This window comes from Brassica napus, chromosome C5 (genome assembly GCF_020379485.1).
Source record: "Brassica napus cultivar Da-Ae chromosome C5, Da-Ae, whole genome shotgun sequence".
In the NCBI taxonomy this organism is placed as follows: domain Eukaryota; kingdom Viridiplantae; phylum Streptophyta; class Magnoliopsida; order Brassicales; family Brassicaceae; genus Brassica; species Brassica napus.
Window position 1 is genome coordinate 3330523 of NC_063448.1, and position 20265 is coordinate 3350787.

Consider the following 20265-nt stretch of genomic DNA (forward strand, 5'->3'; position numbering starts at 1 on the left):
CTCACGGGCTCGTGCTCCTTTGTCTATTGCCCTTTTTATTATTTTCAACTGCTTTTTCAAACATCTCGAACAAAATGGCGGGCAAATTAAAGTGGAGGGTAAGTTAACCAGCATTAGGTATTTGTCTCCATTAATAAACTTCAATTTTTTTAAAAATATTTTGTACGAAGATCCATTATCCATTCGTTGAAAAAAATGCTTTCAACTGGAAAAAATGTAATGTACTGTACTTATTATATTTCATAGTTTATACATAAATTCAAAAAGAAAAAAAAAACATAGTCTATTTTTTTGTGTTAGTGTTGTTATTGTACATATTGCATATTCATATTGCTAATAAAATAAAAAAACTTTCGAAAAAGGTCTCAACATCATGTTAAAAAAATTATTTTATCGAAACTGGTTTAAAACATATTTATCACAAAATAAATATGATCAATAAAAATAATAAGAAATTAATGGTTTTTCTGTACCAGGAACTAAGCATTGCTCGAATCATGCCAATCAAATCTCACGATGGCGATGGTCAATGTTGTCACATCTTATGTGATGCTGATATATCAAACACTGTTGACCAGTCTCGGAAACTAATGGTTGTTTCCTTCTTATCTTACGGCGAGAGTGTAGCTAGAATCAACGTATACGTTTCTTAGGAGGTAAATGAACTATGAATAAGGGAGAATGGGCTCTCTCACATGAGCCAGCCTCAACTAATATATGGGTCCAGAGATAATACAGATTACGAAATCATATAACCACTTTGTCATGTATAATTTCCACAAAAATAGGGTATGATGAAGTAAAAAATACATGTATTTCCCGTTTATGTTATGCCATGTTTGAATGTTTCTCATGCCCAATATAATTTTCTCCAAACTTCCACCAGTAGTGCCACTTTAAGTGGCATATAATAAAATTTGTTAGCGGAATGAATTATATTAAGATCTTTAAGAGGCTCTCCTCAAGAAAGATGCAACTCTGGCCCAACATTCAGAAAACTAAACCTGATCAACGGCCTATGTTAGAAAAGCTTGAAATAAATCCACCACTTCGGTCTGAAAAGACCGACTTTTTTTTTTTTGAACACCAGACAGACTACAATCAGTTTCCATCAACATTCAGGTACACACAAAGCACTAATAAATCCACACCCGAATTTCAACTAAAATTTTAAATTAAATATTTTACAGAATTAAAATTAAAATAGACAGGGTTAACACTTTAATAGACAGCTTCACTTATCATGAGTGCTCCACTTACGTATCAAAAAGCTCTTGAGATGCACCGTGCACCATCGCCTTCAGGCTTTCCGCAATTAATATTTTATCAATTGAATACTAATCCAATATTTAAATCCTTTAAAAAATGTTAAGGACGTTCCAGATTAAACGAACCACTAAAGAAGAAACAAACAAAAGTCTAGTGATAACGACGTTAATGCGTTTCGAGTCAATAGAAGTTCTTCTACTACTTGCTAAAAGTCTCTGCTATGTGATCTTAACCGTACAATTAAAGTGGCAAAAGGTACACTTAGCATTTGTGCCCAACAAATATAAAAACGCGTTCGGATTTCTTTTTGACTTTCGTATACGTTTTCACCCAATAAACTAATGTATATTTTACTGTTTACCATTGTGCCCAACAACGAGATGAATTACCTTTCATCGGTTAGGTAGAATAGCTGCACCGCACTATCTCTCTCGTTGAATTGTGTCAATAGTCTACGTAAATAAGAAACAATCCCCTCTAACCGGATCTGAAGGCCTTTTTCAAGGCCATTTAACACAAAACAAGATGGGCCTGTAAGTATTTTCTTCTCTCTCTTTTACATTCTCATTTTGATGATTTTACTTGTACTTTGTTCAATGTTTGCGCTACATATGGGGAAGTCTATGTTACTGAGAATTTCTCTTTGTGGATTAATTTGTTTTGGAGTTGCTCTGTTCTAATCCTTTGATAACATTTATTGCCATCATGGAATGTATTTGATGTCATGTTATATTGTTAACAAAATCGTCAAGGCCCAATTATTCAATTTATGGATCTACCAAATAAAGTTTTTAAAGTACCTTTGCAAGCTCAAGGCCCTGACTTTCTGTGAGCCAGGCCTGCAGAATGTATCATTTTTGTATTTGACAATTTGTTCTCATCAGTGAGCAAGACATGTAAGTTAATATTTTGTGTTTTTTACTTCTTTCTGTCACTATCCGAATTTCAATCTGGCTAAAAATGCAAACCCTTGTTTCCAAAAATGGATACAATTATAATTACATCACAAAATATTATTATTATTACCTATATTAAAAAGGAAATTAGTTTCAATAACCATAAAATTCGTTAGAATTATTTGTCTATCCAAGAAATAACTGAACATGAAATTTGCTATAATATATCATAAGTAAACAATGCATGTATACTATAGTCATGTATTTTTCAATGACATGATTTTTTCTCCAAAATTCTATCAAGTCAAGCAAATAGATAGTCGTGCCGATAGTTGTAGAAAGTGGCGGCATCTTAACCAATGCATGTCTAATTCGTGGGAATATGAGTTCACAATTTCTCACGAAATTTTGTGTCCCGTCTCGCAAATTTGTTAGAATAATAAATTGGTTTTATTTTACCATTTTATAGGGAACCGGAATTATATAACCTTTTCAATATTATGTTTACATGATAAAGTTTAGATTGAAGTTTTGTTTGACAAACATGTTTCTAAATAAAATTTAGACAAAATGATAATTTATTTTGTAAACTAATTTCCATATTATATACTATACTAGGATAAGACCTGTGCAAACCGCATGATGAATTTATATGAAAATTATTTAAAAATTATCGTATGAAAAAATAAAATTTATATTTTTGATCGAATAAATATTTTTGGCCCTTAAACTTTTTTGTTAATTACATAATTTGTTTACTGATGAGCTGATCCTATTTTCAAAAATATTTTAGGTCACAAAAATTGCTTATCGCATAAAAATCTAATATTTAGGCCGAAGAATCTCATGTCTACTATTTGGTTACAGTAAAACTATGGCAACTCGGTTTTATATCATGATTTAGTAATTTAAAAATTAATTATGGTTATGAGAAGTTTATGTTCACGTGTCAATCATATTTATCTTCAATATTTTTCTCATTTTTGTGTCGTTTTTTCATTTTTGTTATTGCTCGATATAAATATTAATTTTTGAGTGTATTCTCATCTCGTTATTTTGTTTTGGCCTGAGATTTAGAAAATGTTTAAGATTTAAAATTATTAAAGAGATACATAGTTAGGTTAAGACCAGCGTCTTGAGCAGAATAAATATTTTATATTTATTACTTATTTTATATTTTTCTGTATATTATGAAATAATAAAATAATAATTATATATTAAATAGCTATGAAATCAGTTACTATTATGTAAAAAATTGGCGTGCACATATAAATCAAACGACCGTTCTTGTTTATTCGCAATCATTTTAGGTAAATAAATCAAAACAATCAATCTTATCTCTCGTATATGATACATAATTAAATTTAAATGATATTAACATAAATATATAGTATACTTTTAATTCGGATATATATTAAATGATGTTTCTACTCATATGATTTTATGATCATTTGCATATTTGCGTAACAAAATTTTGCACCAACGATTTTTTTAATGTGGAATGTTTAGTTGTTTAAATAATTTATAATCATTTAAAAAAAAACAATGAAGATTTCAAAATTAAAATATTAACTTTTCAATATATGTTCAACGTAGATATCAAAATATAAGTATGTATTTTCATATGATGTATAGTTTAATTTAAACGATATGAAATATATATATATATATATTAACATAAACACCTATTAAAATAAAATTATTTATTCAGATGATTTTATAATCATTGTATCTTATTACATAAAAAAATTTAAACTTTGATCACAAAAGTTTATGTGAGACTTTTAACAGTTTTAGTAATTTATACTCGTTTTGAAAAATTCAAAATATAACATATACAAAAAAATCTAAATTTTTATTATATATCTTAGTCACATTAGGTAATTTCGTATGTTTTATTTAAGGAAATAATATATAATAATTTCAATTTGATAAATGAATGGTCCATAATGGACATACTATATAATATAACATTCCCTAACAATTTAATTTTGGACTAACAAAATTTTTAATTGATTCTCAAGCCGCCACGTAAGCAAAATTAACATTTCAATTATGTGACAACTCAACATAACACTTTTTTAATTAATACAAACTACATGTTATAATTTTTTTAATGTCTCTCTATTAATATACCTGCGATGATATACATATATCCATAATTGATAAGGTTATATTATTTTCCTAAATTAACAGTGGAAGAGATTTGACATAATGGATCGCGTAGCAAATAAGTAATAAAAAAGAATCCTATAACCAGTTTTATGATGTCATATTCTTTAAGGGGACCTTCATTTGGTGAAATGACACATTTTTTTTGTTCAACGGTGAAATGACACATAAATCGTTAAAAAGTTGATCAATTAAAATATATGCATCTCGTTGACTTGCATATATGTATATATATATTTCATAAACTGACTCTCATGATGTAATAAACTTACGAACATTTTCATTTGGTGAATGGCCAGATACATCAATCGTCTATCAATGGAAATGTACATTTCTTTCCCTTGCATATCTTTCATAAACTACAACTATCAAATACGCCGGATATTAAAATGTATGGAATAAAATCCGTCTACTATATGAATGAATACTATAAAAGTGAGGGCTTTAGATTTTAATGTATTATTCGATCAGTGTTGCAAAAACGCAACACAGTTTCAGCATAAAATTGGAAATACGTAAGTACAGTAGATGATGGGTTGATTGGGTTAATATATCGAATGTACCCTTTAAAATTATTTGATGTATCAAAGATGTAAATATGAAAAAAAATACACGGGTAAATATTCACATTACCATTAAGTATTTAACTCTCTTAGTTATCTGGAAAAAATATCTGTAAGTAAAAAAGAAGAACATTGTAGTGTAGTCCCCACTTGTCTCTCTTCCAATCCAAATAAACCCCATTAGTCTTTTCAGATTTTTTGTACACTTCCTCCACCAATCTTTCTCCTCTCTCTATCCTTCTTCATCTCTCCTTTGCTTGCCTTTTCTTTAGTTTATTCTTTCAAGATCAAATAGTTCCTTCTTTGATCTCACTCGCATAACTAAAAGTTTCATATATATCCCAAACAAGAAGAGATATATCATTGAACAGAAGCCACACATTACAAATGTCTATTGATACATCATCTGAGCGTGTTTGCTATGTCCACTGCAACTTCTGCACGACGATTTTAGCGGTAATCTCTCTCTAGTACCCTGCTTCCTTAGTATTATAAACTGTAAATCTTTCTCAAAAGAAAGAGTGTTCCAGATTAACACAGAGATAGATCTCATTTTTCTAACTTAATTAATACAGTTATCTTTCTATCAATCACATAATTGGTGATAAATATTTTATGATGAGTTTTGCATCTGTTTCATGAATCAACGTACCTTTTCCTTTGATTGTTGATGATGATATATAGGGGAAGTTTCTTAATTCGAGAAAAGAAAAGAAACCCTAAATTTTTGTTTTACTTTTTTCTCGAGATGGCTCTCTCTAACGGGTGATGAGATATATACCCAAACAAGTAAATGAACCATAGTTTGTAGTGCTCTAACAAAGTAAACTCAAGGGAAAGAGCTCCTGAACAGATTTAGGGCTCTATGCGTAGGTTTATAGTCTGCAACAAAAGCATCTTCTTTCCCTGATCTCACAATTTTCTGAAGTTTTTTTTGTCGCTTTAGAGATATATTTTTCTTTGGTGTTTTAGTAAATTCTTCATTTTCTTAAATACTACTCATAATTCCCTAAGTTCCAATCGCCATTAATACTTCCTGTAAAAGGAATTGGTAGATAGAGAGTTGCTGCCTGTATTCATGTGATACAGGCTCAAAATCTTTCATTAAGTTTTCCAGCTTTATAGTCTGACTTCGTATTATTTTGTATATATAACTGTAGTATGTGACACATGTATACATATATCATATCAATCATAGATCTTTGATCTACAAAGCGTGGTCCATGTAAAAATGTTTTACATCACATCAACAGCTGATAATGTTAAAAAACCATTTTTTTGGTTCTTAAATTTTCCTTTTTCCTACAGTAAGGTGAGGCTAAATTTATTATATATATATATATAGTTTCAATTTTTATTTAAATGTCACTATTTTTTCCAGCTTCGCAGGCTGCTGGCTTGACATTGTTTACTATTTAATGGTTTTATGTGACTCTTTAATAGTATCCATACATTTGAATGTTTGATTTTGATGTGTGTACATATCTTTCTATAGAATGATATGTAACATATAAATCATTGATTTATGATCCATAAGCTATCACGAAAACCTGACTAGAACACTTAGTCAGAACGTCGTTTAAACTAGTGTAGCGGTATCCCAAGTGCCATAACTTGTATATAAGTCATGTACTAAAGTGTGTGAGTTGTAGAAGATTTTTAAGAAGGAGCAATCACGAGAAACCCTTCTAAGTTGATTGTTTATAAACGTTATGACTACAGATAAATAAATAGTGGAGATGTAGCATCACTCTGGTTAGGGACAAAACGGGCACATTTAACTAAAAAATGTTGAAGGTCTTCTTGCACAAAATAAGGGTGGTGTTGTAGTGGGAAGTACAAAAGATTTGTTCTACCCAGTTCGAGCAACAATTTCTTAATCTATACAAAAGCTACCGACTGTTAAATCATGGCCGATCTTGACCACTTCGGATTGGATGCATATACAAAAATAAAGAAGATTATAATATAAGATGGTACCCTCACATAACGTGTTAATGACTTTATGGGCTGTGGTTAAGGTCAGGTCGTTTTCTAACATGACTGTCTTCTCCTTACAAGCCTTCATCAACCATTCTTCATCGCTTTACTATCTTTTATCATATTGCCTTGAGGATTTTGTGTCAGACATATGAGTAATCAGAACCCACCATACACAAAAATACATCCCTCATATATATTTACTAGAGTTTATCCCGCACATAGTGCGGGTATATTTTCATTTTATAAATATTTAATTTTAATATTATTATATAAATTTAAATATACAATTTATATTTTAGTGTTTAGTATTTTATAACTTTTTAATTTTATTGTTTAAGTTTCTTATTACTTTATTAATATAGGAGTTTGTTTTATACATTTTACCTTTTTTATTACGTTTTCGAGTTTTCATAATTTGAAATCATCAAATAAAAAATATTCTTCAACATATGATTTTTGAAAATATATAGCTGTAGAAATAAATTTTTAACATATGTTAATAACATCATTTGTATAAAACAAATCTGACATGATTAAAAAATTTGAACCCGTTTTAGTGGTAGATGATAATTTATTTAAATGAAAGCATTATATTATTTAATTACGAAATTAATTAAACAAATATTAAATAAAAATTATTTAAAAATTTAGTAGGATTTTGTTAGATTTTTTTCAACAGATTTTGTTATAACTGAAAATAAAATTCAAATCTATAGTTAAAATTAATTTATTATTAATATTCCTATTAATTATTATATCATATTATGTGATTAATGAAATGGTCCTAGTAGACTTCTAAATAGTAGATAAAAATGGTACTTCTCTTTTAATAGAGAAGATATATGCATATTCTTAAGTGACCCTTTTACACATTTTTTTTAATTTATTAACGTAATGAAGGCAGATGCATGATAAGAGTTTCAATTGTTGGATCATAGATATATGTAAGAAAACTATGGACTATCTTGCACATATGAAAATATAAAATATACTATGATTTCCTTCTATATAAATGTTTCAGATTATAAGGTACTAATAAATATACATTTTTTCTTATTTAAATACATTGTACCACGCATAAATTTGTTATTTACGATCAGTGAAATTACAGATTAAATATATTATGAAATAAACCCTAAATATCGATCTCTTTCAGTTGATCTTAAGAATTTTCTTTGACTAATCTATTCGATGGCTAGTCAACAAAAAAAAATTTTACACTGGAAAATATTAGTTGGATATGTATTTGTCAAATCAAGAGACCCTGTTCTATAATTAACAAAAAGTACTGTTGTATAGAAAGGAACAGTTAACATACGTACTATCCAAAAATCTCTGTTGATTATTTCATGCAAGGTGTAATTAAGTTATACCCTATATATTACAGTGTAGGTTGTTCTAACCAACCACTCTAATTGTAGAATAGTGGTAAGCAAGACAATAACTTGTCCGTATAGGCAAATGATTAAAGAGATTTTGCAAATTGTTATGTGTGATCAGGTAAGTGTACCATACGCAAGCTTGTTCACACTTGTGACGGTGAGATGTGGCCATTGTACCAATTTGCTCTCTCTCAACATCGGAGTTTCACTTCATCAAAGCTCTCCTCCTCCCATTCATCAAGATCTTCAGGTACCATAATAATCATTATGACTTCAACATTTTGGTAGAATTATGAGTGATATAGTCTTTGCAATCATGAAGCAACATAAGCAACACATAACCTCTTCGGTAACAAGAAAAGAACACGGATCATCTTCTAGGAGCTTCAATCATTTCTCGACCACACTGTCAGAAAATGTAGAACGTGAGGTTCCTAGAATGCCTCCTATTCGCCGTAAGTCGCTCTTATACGTCTAACGTTTGATACGCAAGTATTTTGAAGTTTGCATACATATATATGAAATGAGTCCATAATTTTTATTTTCATGGCAGCGCCTGAGAAAAGACAACGCGTTCCTTCGGCCTACAACAGATTTATCAAGTAAGTGTTTTATGTAATTTTAAGTTTTTCTTTAAATGATATTTTCCCAACTCCTTCACAAGAAGTTTAAAAACTATTTATTCCTAACTAGAGAGGAAATCCAAAGGATCAAGGCTGGTAATCCAGAGATTAGCCACCGCGAGGCGTTTAGCACAGCTGCGAAAAATGTAAGCTTCCGTCTTATATCATTCTTCCACGTATATATGAACTAATTACGAGAGGTAGCTAAAAACAAATTTCTTTATAATTTATGGCACCGACATCAGAATTAAAGAGAGTTATGAAGAAGATACAAATAAAATAACATTTCGAAGTAGGAAAAAAAAAACGTAACTAGAAATATATATATTTATATATATACTTATATTACACTTCTTTACTAGATGTTTTCTAATAAAAAACTTGGTAAATGTAATTCTTAACTCTATTTTTATATATTTTTTGTTTAATTTAGATAACCAATTTTTGTAAAAAAAATACTGATATGCAAACACATGATTAGATAAAATCATCTATTTCTGACAAGTATTAGAGATGCCATAAACTAATTAGTGGTGAGAAAATTCTAGGGTTTGATCTTTTTCACTGTTGTGAGCTAGGTTGAACCTTTGAAATATTACTGTATATACCATAAGCTAGTGGATTCTACTATGCACGAGTGGTGGAATGTTTATTACAGTATACTCTTAAAAATATTTAAATTTGTCATTTTTGGTGTGTAGTGGGCACATTTTCCTCACATTCACTTTGGATTAAAGCTGGATGGCAACAAAAAAGGCAAGCAAATAGACCAGACAGTTGCAGGCCAAAAGTCTAATGGCTATTACTAAAGCCTTTACATATATATTGATAAATGGCTATTATATATGTATGTATGTGTACGCTGGTGTAATGGAAGAGAAGGCAAGGAAGAGGAAGATCCATACATTACCTTACTTATATATATACATACATATACATGTATGTCCCTTTCTTTTTCATGTGTGGGTTCCATCTATAACTTCGTTTCTAGCTTATATTATCCTAATAAGTGAAACCCATATATGGTTTTCATATTTGAACCTAATTATTTAAGAAGAATCTCCTTTAAGAAGATTGTAATATCATTTCCTCTTTCCTCGTTCTGAAAAGGTGTAACTTTTTGTGTGGTCACGAACTTATATAATGCGAAGTTTATACTTTATAGCAGTTGTAGATACTACTAACTCACAAGCTTACAGGAATACGAGTGATTTTATACAATTACAATTAGTTATAGAATTTTGAAGAAAAGGAGTTTTATCAAGAATCATAATTAGTAAATAAAAGTGTAGTTGGACTTTACATAGTTATTTATGTATATTATAAAGATATATGTACAGTATTATGTACAGTAGAATGTAACATAGAGTGGTAAGAAAATAAATTCCATCTTGGGATATGATATGGTAACTTTTATGGTGCTGACTGCTGGGATTATTCTGAAAATCACTCATTCCAAAGAAACATTCTTTACAAAAAGCAAAGGCTCCCAATGAATACATAAATTGCTTGATTTTAACAGTTTTTATTTCTTTTTAAAGAACAACTGGATGAGAAATCAGTGCTCGTGTCTTCTCCTGTCAGCCGCAAAATGCGCAATCCGGTTGAATATCATGATTAAAATTAGTCACACTTTTATGTTTTAGAAGGTCACTGGCAGCTTTGAAACTTTTATTTTGAATGGTTGCGCGCCTGAATAATTTACTCTAGCTAACGATTTTTTTGCATATTTAAATATGAAATAAGTTATAATAAGTTACAACTTGCAAAATAACACAAAATATAATCTTAGTTTGTGTTATTATAAAATAAGTTACAAATTTTGAATCTTACCACAACTAACACATTAAATATAAAGAGAATATAGTTGGTCTTTTCTTTTCTTATTTGGTGTAATAAGATTTTTATTTAATCATATTTTTTTTAAAAAAATTTGAAATTTCAAATAATTTCTAAAGAGTTTTTAAAGTAAGTTTTTAATGGTGTCAAAGCGAGTGTTTTTTTTTTTTTTTGCATTGTTAATTTTTTTATGGTTTATTTAAATGTGTTTTTGAAAATTATTTATTTAGGATTGATTTTTGTGACAATTATTTTAATATTTTATTATGTAGTAGTAGTAGTAGTCAACTTTTACTAAAAGAATGGCACTTTCGAATGAATCAAGCATCGATCAAATTGTAATCACTATAGTTTCCAAGTCGACATCAATTGGCTGTTCAAGTATACGTATTAATTATAACTTCAGTGTTCTATTGTCCAAAATGGACACGACGAACTGTGGCTTGTGGCCATGTTTAATAAATCATCTATCTTTCTCTCTCACCACCACTGATAATTTTCTCGACTAAGATTAGAGATGTGGGGTCACATTTTCAAGTTTCTGCAACAGTATTGGAGACACTTACGTACCTCATCCATCGTCTCTGGTCCATGCACACACATTTAAAGAATAGACAAATCTCCAAAATAGCACATTTCTAAATTTATATCACAAAAATAGCAATCAAAAACTAAAATGGCCAAAATAGCATCTTTCTAAGTTTATCCTTTGAAAATTTTAATTTTTTTCATTTTTCAAAATTTGAAATCTTATCCCCAAAACCTCATTTCTCAACTCTAAACCCTAAACCCTAAACTCTAAACCCTAAACCCTAAACCATAAACCCTAAACCCTAAACCATAAACCCTAAATCCTAAACTCTAAACCCTAAACTCTAAACCCTAAATCCTAAACCCTAAAATCTAAACCCTAAACCCTAAACTCTAAACCCTAAATCCTAAACCTCACCCTTTACTTCTAAACCTTAAGTTTGTGACTTTTGATAAAACATTAAGTGCTATTTTTGTGATTTTTGACCTTAAGTGCTAGTTTGGGAACATAAACTTGATTTATTGTTATTTTTGTCTTTTTCTCTTTAAAGAAAGAAAGAAAATAGTTAAAACTTGCGTATAATAGAGGATGTACATATAAAATGAACAAGGGAGTGAAAAAAGAGAAGAAGAGAACGTTTAATGAAGAGGGGTCCAAAAGAAAAACAGAATCTGAAACGTCAAATCATGTTAGTTGGGGTCTTTGGATGTCTTTGGCTCTTTGTGCCTCTGACGGGTCTTGTCCACACACCTTTAATCTTTCTTTTTTCACTGCACTTTTTCTTCCTTCATTATTATGTTTTTTTAAAAGAAAATTTCAACCTCCATTTTCATTAGGGTTTTTGTATATAATCATAGTGTCATATATGAACATAATTAAAAAGTGGCTAATTTTTAGAAACACACACAGTCACACACAAATAGTTTTTTTAAGAGAGACTATATTCGAAAGTAGACAACGATATTGAAAAGTAAGATTTGTTCTAGGCAACTTACATAGAAGATCATATGCACTTTACTCTTCTTCTTTTTATTAGGTAAATTTTAGTTTATTTTTTCAAATGTTCCTTTTGTTTTCTTCCACTATTTTCCTTATTTATATAAAGAGAGTCGAAAGTATATGTAGAGGTCACATACTGTTTTTTATTTGTCTATATCCATTTTAGAAATATATATATATATGGGTTACCAAAAAGTGGTAATTTAACAAAATAAATGTTGTTAGTTTCGTAATTGATTTGGTCAAACATAGTATATCTAGTACAAAGTGTTGTTACATTTTCCATCGTTTCTCAGAGCGTGCACTTAAATAATAAGGCCACGTTTTCATATACAAACAAGAACAATTTCTGCGAGAAAAAAACTTGTTTAAACGTAGATAGGCTTCAATTGGTAACGACTTTTGCTTTAGATTTTAACTTTAGACTTTGGATTTAAAGTTTTGGCTCTGGAAATTTTGGTTTTTAAAACTTCGAATGTTATTTCTGACATTTTTAAATATCTAATTGGAACTATAATTTTTTTAATGGTGAAAGTTAATTTACGCTTCACTAATTTTTTTGGGTCAGAAATAGAACTTGTACTAAAACCGAAAGCCTAATCCCCAATCGGGGCCATAATATGTTATATTAAGCTTCCCAAAAGTGTGTTAATCATGAAGTCAAGACTTCTTCGTTTATAAAAAGTAGACTTGCATAATTGTGAAACATGCATTTATTGCAAAGTACACTAATAGCTAACCTATCAGACATAAGTTAGGAAGCAAACTTATGAATTGTGAAGTTATGTGATCGTGTTTGACCTGAAACAAGAACTGTACATGAAAAACTATATAATATAATTATTTATTGTTTGCATCAAAAACAGAGTTCGATAAAGAGATGTTGCAACCTCGTGGCAAGTATAATAAATCTGCAAAATCAATTCAAGTTATTTTTAAAAACTAAGGCAAGTCATATACTGCAATGAAAGACATCAATACACTTCCCATCCAAAGCTTCCCATCTTTCTCCTCTATTTCACTAACTGCCTTCACCACTTTCCCTTGCTTGTCCTCCAACACTTTCAGCACTTTCCCGTCTTTACTGTACTTCACGGCAACAGCATGAGGCCAACCACCTACCTGAAGCAAGTACTGGAACTTGACTGTTATTGGCAGCTTCAGAAAGAACTTCCTCACGTTCGGGTGATGCGCCATAACGTGTGTGAATATGTTGCGGTGGCAGTGAACCGCTACCCAGAAATCTCCGTCTTTGTTTGTGCGGATGTTGTCAGGGAACCCATGTAACAGAGCTACCACTTCTGATGTTCCTGCTTTCTCCCCTTTCAACCAGTATTTCCTTAATCTGAGTGACAAAGAAAGAAGACAACATGAGACTTAGAGTTATGCCAAATATATTTAACACGCAATACTGTGGAAGCATGAGAATGATATGATACTTGTTGGCTAAGATGGAGGAGACACAGAGGGAATAAGATGAAGGACGCACCTTCCAATTGATCCTTCACAGAATATGAAAAAGGAACCGTCTTTGCCGAGTGATAAGCCATTAGGGAACTGGAGATTTCTCAAGAGAGTAGTAGTCTCCTTTGTTTCTGGATTGTATTTCAACACTCTCCCGGTGTCTTCCCCGGAGACAATCAAGTGCATGAAGTTCCTGAAAAAAAAAGGGTTTTAATCAGGACTGAAGGTCAAGTTTTATTCAAAAAGACACAGGAAACACAAGTGCAGAGTCATAGAACCTTTACATACCTTCGTTGGAAAACAGAGCTGCTGTCTGTAAAGTAGACATTCCCTTCATCATCAACGTCAAGATCATTGGTAAATCTCAAAGGCACTCCATCTCCCTCGGTTGTAAGTGAAGTAGCCAAACCTCCTTCAGGACCGACCTTCATTATCCCAAAATACGCATCCGCAACGTACAAATCTCCAGTTCTCTTGTGGAACCGAAGACCCAAAGGCCGTCCACATATATGTTCATTCTTTAAGTAAGCCAACAGTGAAGACTTTGTATCACACAGTTCTGACCTAAACATACATAACATCACAGCATTTCAAACACACCTCAGTAGTAATTAAGGCCTGGGCAAAATAAACGAAACCTAACCGAAATCAGAACCACATCAAAACCTCAAATACTCTCAAACAGTTCTTATATTTCTCTATCTATAATAACTGAACTGAACCAATACTCTACCGAGAACCGAACGGGTACTTGAATACATAAAAATATTATCAGAATCAAAAATGTTTGAAAAACCTATACTAGGCCTGGGCATCCGGGTCTTCGGATCGGGTTCGGGTCGGGTATTGTCGGATCCGGGTCCTTCGGATCCTAGCAATTTAGACCCGTATAGGTACCTATAACTTTTCGGGTCGGTTCCGGGTCAGATCTTGTCGGGTCCGGGTCTATAATTTCAATACCCGTAAAATACCCAAAATTTTTGGGTATATTTCGGATCCGGATCGGTTCGGGTATTTAGGACCCGAAATACCCGAACTGGACCCGAAAACTCTAAAAATACCCGAAGAACCGCAAAAATACCCAAAAATTTATCCAAAATCAGACCCGAAAACCCAAAACATACCTGAATTTTACCCGAATACCCAAATTTTATTTTCTAAAAATCTAAAATTTCACCAAAAACCTACAATTATACCCGAAAATCCAAACCCGAAACTTTAAAAAAAATCCGAAATACCAAAAATATACCCAATCACCCAAATATACCTAGTATATACAATTATTTGCGGGTACCCGAACGGGTCTCGGGTAGGACCCGGATCCGAACCGAGACCCGCGGGTCCAAAAAAAAAAGACCCAATAGGTACTTAGCTTGAACCCGGACCCGGACCCGAACCTGTATTTTCGGGTCGGTTCCGGTTCGGGTCTTCGGGTCCGGGTAAAATGCCCAGGCCTAACCTATACTTTCAAAAATATCCCAACTATTCAAAATTATCAAAAACAAAATCGGATATTTTATCTAAAATATCCAAAATAACCCGAGGTTTTTATCTGAATCATTCCAATTACTCAATATTTTATTTGGAATATCTGATATTTTACTTGAATTACCTGAACTACCCAAACCGAACGGGAACCTAAGTTTTTTTTGGGATATTAGTTGGTTCCTAATTTTACCAATGAGAACCAAAAATTTGCATGTTCCTCCTATATGGATCCTGTAACACCCTACCCGAATTACTCAGACACCAGACCGAACCTGCTGAAAATGCGCAGGCCTAGTAGTAAAAGGTATCACTTTTTATCACAAAAATCGATTCCAATTGAACTAACAGACTCACCGATTGTTGGACGTGTAAGCAAAATCGGTCCAGCGAGTGCCATCCCAGAAGAGGATACGACCGTCGGCAACGCCGGTGTAGGGACCACGGCCAAGCGGATCGAAAGCAATGCTCTCGGGACCCTGAACCTCGTTTAAGAACTTGATCTCGGAGTTCTGGAGAAGATTCTCGTGGTCTCTCTCCTTGGGGAGAGACGACAACGGCGGCATGTCGATCTTGTAAGTCTGGAAGACAGGGTACTTGGAGATGGAGCTGTGTTTGAAGGGATCGAGAGCGCAGTAGATGGCGAAGAGGAAGAAGATCTTCGAGAGCTTGGAGAAGACCGTGGTCGCCATGTTTGTTACACTGAAGACTTTTTAGTAAGATGAATTTGGTTGGGAAGTTGTTTAGCGACGATTAGAGAGGGAGTAGTTGGAATAGGCACCATATTTAATAAGATTAAATGATAGAAAGAGACACGTGGCGGGAACTTATTAGTAGGTGTACTGAATTAGATTATGTGAGCGGCGTAGAGGAGTGATATGCTCGTCTCCGAGCGAAAGCAATTGTTTGTTTTGTTTATCGATTTCGATCTGAGGAAAGAGAGAAAAAAAGTGGGGAGAAGAATCAAAGATGGGAGATTCGAGTTCATTTGTGGATGGAATCAAGGGGTTCTGGGAGGAGAGGTTGTCGTTCCTGGAGAATTACACGAGGTTCACCAAACGCGATACGCCTCTTCCTTCTTGGTCTTCCTCCGACGTTGAAGAGTTTATAGCTTCCGATCCCCTTCATGGACCCACCGTATTTCCTTATGGATGATTTTTTTTGTTTGATTCATTATCTATGGGATTAGCTATTGTCATACATCTGGGTAGAGTTTTTGGCTTTTTGATCTTTAGGAATAGACCATCATTCCAGGCAATGGAGTTAAGAGATAATTTGACTGTAGAAATCTTGGTGAAAGCGTGAAGAACACTGGAGTTAATAGATAGACTATAGAAAGAATTTGATCTGTGTCGTTGGTCAAAGTTTGGTTAACATTGTGAAACATCTCTTTCCAGCTGAAAACTGCTAGGGAAGCTGCTACTTTTGGTGTTACCGGAGCTGCTCTTGGAGCTGTTTCTACTGCCGCTTTTGCCTGGAAATACTCGAGGAGTCCACATGGTAAAGTCATTTTAATCCTTGATTAAATGATAATATTCAGCAAGTGAACTATATACTTAGTTTTTCATATTGCAAACTACTGATCTGCTTTGTTTCGAATTGTAGTTGTATTTTCTATTGGTAATTTCAACACCTCTCTAATTTCTGCTGGTGGTGCGACAGGTACTGCATTGTCCTTCTTAGGAGGAGGTGTTTTCGGTTGGACCTTTGGGCAAGAAGTCGCCAACCACACCTTGCAACTCTATAAGTTGGACACAATGGCGGCTCAAGTTACGTTCATGGAATGGTGGGAGCGCAAGTCTCAATGAAGGTTTTGAATCCAAAATAACAAAGACGCTTGCTATCTTGCAAACAGCTTGAAATGCAATAATAGTTAAATCCATTTCCAGACTTTATCTTTTCAACCTTTTTTTTATTACGTTCTCAATCTTGGAACATGTTTTGTTTTCCTTTGTCTCAATAATACAACACGCCCCAAGAGTGTTTTGAAAATTTGCGGAACTGAATTTGAAAGAAACCCAGTAATGTATTGGTCTCAAAATATTGGGACTTGAAGATTAATAAATAAATAGACTTTTGAAGCTTATATATAGCATACAACAAGCTGAGAGATCCAGCTGGAAGGTGTACTCCACTCTATTTGAAAGAATTGAAGAAGCTCGCAGTATCTGCAAGTGCAACGATGAAGGAGTCAACGTCTTCCTTCGTGTTGTAAAAGTAGAGGCTGGCGCGTGCACTTGCATTCACTCCAAGATACCGGTGGAGTGGCTGAGCGCAGTGGTGTCCTGACCTTATCGCAACTCCATGCTGCAACATACAATAGTTTCTTTTAGTTTTCATCCTAAAATAGATATTCTAATGAGAGAACAAAGTAGGAAACGAGAAGTTAATGTGCCCTTATCCTTCTCTGAGGTACTAACTTTTCACCAGAGAATAAATATTCATTGAAGATAAGAGAAAAAACAGCATGTGATGGCACAGATAGCTCCCATTTATAACATACCTGTTGATCAAGGAAGGTTGCCAAATCAGTTGGGTGCAGTCCCTCCACATTGAAGGAACAAAGAGCTGCCCTTTGAACACTTTCAGAAGGCCTTGGGCCGTATATCCGGACATCAGGCACTGAAGCCAGTTTCTCGTACAGGTACTTAGCAAGCTCGACCTGGACGACATAAGAAATTATAAATATTATTAGAGAAAGTAAATATGAAAATCAAAAACATCTTATCTAGTCCTCCTAGAAAATAAGTGCGCCTGACCATACTTCAGTGACTGGAAAAATCTACTGTATGTAAATAGTCCACTACGGTCATTGATGTCAAGTTGTATCGAACCTCATATTCATGGATTTTCGGCATGCCAATATCTGACAAGTAATCACAGGCTGCTCCAAGGGCAATTGCTTCACCAATTGCAGGTGTTCCAGCTTCAAATCTGGTACAATATCGAATCTACTTATTCACAAACTGCAGCAAATATACAAATAAGCAAGTAACGTAAGTAGAAACCAAACCTCGATGGAGGTTCCGCATAAGTCGAATGATCTAGAAATACATCTGAGATCATTTCTCCGCCACCTTAAATATCATTGGGTTCTTAATTAAGTCCACTCCTTGAGTAAACATATAAAATGATTGTTTGTACAATAGAATGCTTACCTAAGAATGGAGGCATGGCAAGTAGAAGATCACTCTTACCATATAAGAAACCAATGCCTGTAGGTCCACACATCTGAAGCATGATTATCATTTTAAACTATAAGCTTGCCACAAGGCTTATTATGTATCTCAGGAAGAGAAAAAAAAGTAAACAACTCAAACCTTGTGAGAAGACGCAACTAAGAAATCAGCATTTAGCTTCTGTACATCAACCACCATGTGTGGAACACTTTGACAAGCATCCACAAGAACCTTCGCTCCAACATCATGCGCCCAGACCACAATCTCTTCAATAGGAAGAGAAGATGCTAAACAGAAAGAAAAAACAGAGGTTAATTTTTTTACCTAATCCTGTTTCCTTTCACGGATGAGAAGATGAAAAAAGGTATCTACCAAGAACATTTGATACGTGATGAACAGCCACGAGTTTCGTCTTTTCAGAAATCATTTCTCTCAACATGTCTATGTCCGGAACTTCATCTTCATTCAAAGTCACAAACTTCAGAACAGCTCCAGTCTTTTGAGATACAATTTGCCAAGGGACAATGCAGCTATGATGTTCGGCCACTGTAAGTATAACCTGAAAAGCTAACACCATTCAAATCTCATTTGCTATGCAGTAACATTGATCCCTCTTGCTAAGACTCTAGCTTTTGGCATCGGGAAACAGTATTCCAATTTTAACAAGCGTAGAGTAGTAACTAGTTAACTATATTGGCTCCCAGAAATTGGGATTAACCTCAGCATGCGAGTAAAACATTAGATACTATTGAGAAACCAAGGGGGCACACACCTCGTCTCCTGGTTTGAGGTTAGAAAGACCCCAAGAATAAGCAACAAGATTGATGGCTTCAGTAGCGTTCCTCGTGAAAACAATCTCTCTACTATCGGAAGCATTGATGAAACGAGCTACCTTCTTCCTAGCCAACTCAAATTCATCTGTAGCCTTGGCACTACAATCATCCAAACAAAACTTTTTATCAAATCAGCTAATCCAATCCTGATCCTCTCCTTAACACACAAAACAACCTTAAGTAGTGGATTCCTCTATGAACGTTTGAATTATAGAACTCATAGTAATTCTGCAAAGCTTCCAATACAGAAGCAGGCTTCTGAGAAGTCGCAGCACTGTCCAAGTACACAAGCTTAGAGCCATTCACTTCCTGGAAAAAACTCAATTAGCTTCAGTGGGAACTAGCAATAATCCCAATCCACACAGTGATGTTCTGGAGTTGATGATACCTGGTGTAGAATTCGAAAGTCTTTACGAGCGCGATGGCCGAGAGAGACGGGCTCTGAATCGGCGGTGATGGTGGCCGATAGCGAAGAGGAGCGGCGAGCGACGGAGAAGCTCCGTCGTATGGAGAAGGTAGAGGCGACGGAGATGGCGGTGGGGGCTAGGGATTTGAAAGAGGGGAGTTTCATAGCCACACCTTCCATGGTGGTTGGAGCAAGACGACGGAGGATGAGTGGGATGGCCACCGTTTTCCACAGTTTTAAAAGCGAACACGCCTGCTTTGCTGATATTGGGCCTAATTGGGCTGACTTGGGCCTTTACGGCCTTGTTTGGTTAAGGGCCGTAAAAGTTCTCCATAACAAAATGTATTTAGTTTATGTGGGGGTTCTTCGGATCTTCTGTTTTTGTAACTGATAATTTGTATGTGTAATAAGCATCGTCTTTTGCATATATCCTAGCTGATAATTATTATACCAACATTTACTGAATTTTATACATAGGATGTGTTTCTAAAGGTAAAACACTAATTATCCTGGTAAATCATTTTTTTTTAATCAACACGTAGTTGAAGAAAGTACAAGTTAGCTAACTGAAATTGGAATTATATTACTCTTATTGGTGATGTTAGTGGACGGTAAGCATGAGAATAAATGACAAGCATCT

At 33.5% G+C, this 20265-nt stretch overlaps 4 protein-coding genes across 4 annotated transcripts; 2 read left to right on the forward strand and 2 right to left on the reverse strand.

Annotated features, from left to right (window-relative positions):
* Positions 1-5073: 5073 nt before the first annotated feature.
* On the forward strand, positions 5074-10055 carry LOC106414914 (putative axial regulator YABBY 2). The gene is made up of 6 exons (XM_013855496.3): positions 5074-5356; positions 8384-8515; positions 8588-8720; positions 8819-8867; positions 8959-9034; positions 9590-10055. The coding sequence occupies exons 1-6, from the start codon at positions 5288-5290 to the stop codon at positions 9695-9697; spliced, it is 567 nt and encodes a 188-aa protein (XP_013710950.1). The 5' UTR covers positions 5074-5287; the 3' UTR covers positions 9698-10055.
* Positions 10056-13074: 3019 nt separating this feature from the next.
* Positions 13075-15945, reverse strand: LOC106414912 (protein STRICTOSIDINE SYNTHASE-LIKE 3-like). Its single transcript, XM_013855493.3, has 4 exons — positions 15565-15945; positions 14011-14286; positions 13748-13915; positions 13075-13603 (listed from the first exon to the last, which is right to left on the reverse strand). The coding sequence occupies exons 1-4, from the start codon at positions 15897-15899 to the stop codon at positions 13201-13203; spliced, it is 1182 nt and encodes a 393-aa protein (XP_013710947.1). The 5' UTR covers positions 15900-15945; the 3' UTR covers positions 13075-13200.
* Positions 15925-17293, forward strand: LOC106414913 (succinate dehydrogenase subunit 6, mitochondrial). The gene is made up of 3 exons (XM_013855495.3): positions 15925-16344; positions 16605-16707; positions 16870-17293. The coding sequence occupies exons 1-3, from the start codon at positions 16177-16179 to the stop codon at positions 17013-17015; spliced, it is 417 nt and encodes a 138-aa protein (XP_013710949.1). The 5' UTR covers positions 15925-16176; the 3' UTR covers positions 17016-17293.
* On the reverse strand, positions 17189-19869 carry LOC106414911 (cysteine desulfurase 1, chloroplastic). The gene is made up of 10 exons (XM_013855492.3): positions 19608-19869; positions 19395-19528; positions 19159-19318; positions 18759-18945; positions 18528-18673; positions 18366-18438; positions 18221-18284; positions 18042-18141; positions 17711-17869; positions 17189-17514 (listed from the first exon to the last, which is right to left on the reverse strand). Exons 1-10 carry the CDS (start codon positions 19803-19805, stop codon positions 17344-17346), a joined length of 1392 nt encoding a protein of 463 aa, XP_013710946.1. The 5' UTR covers positions 19806-19869; the 3' UTR covers positions 17189-17343.
* Positions 19870-20265: the final 396 nt, after the last annotated feature.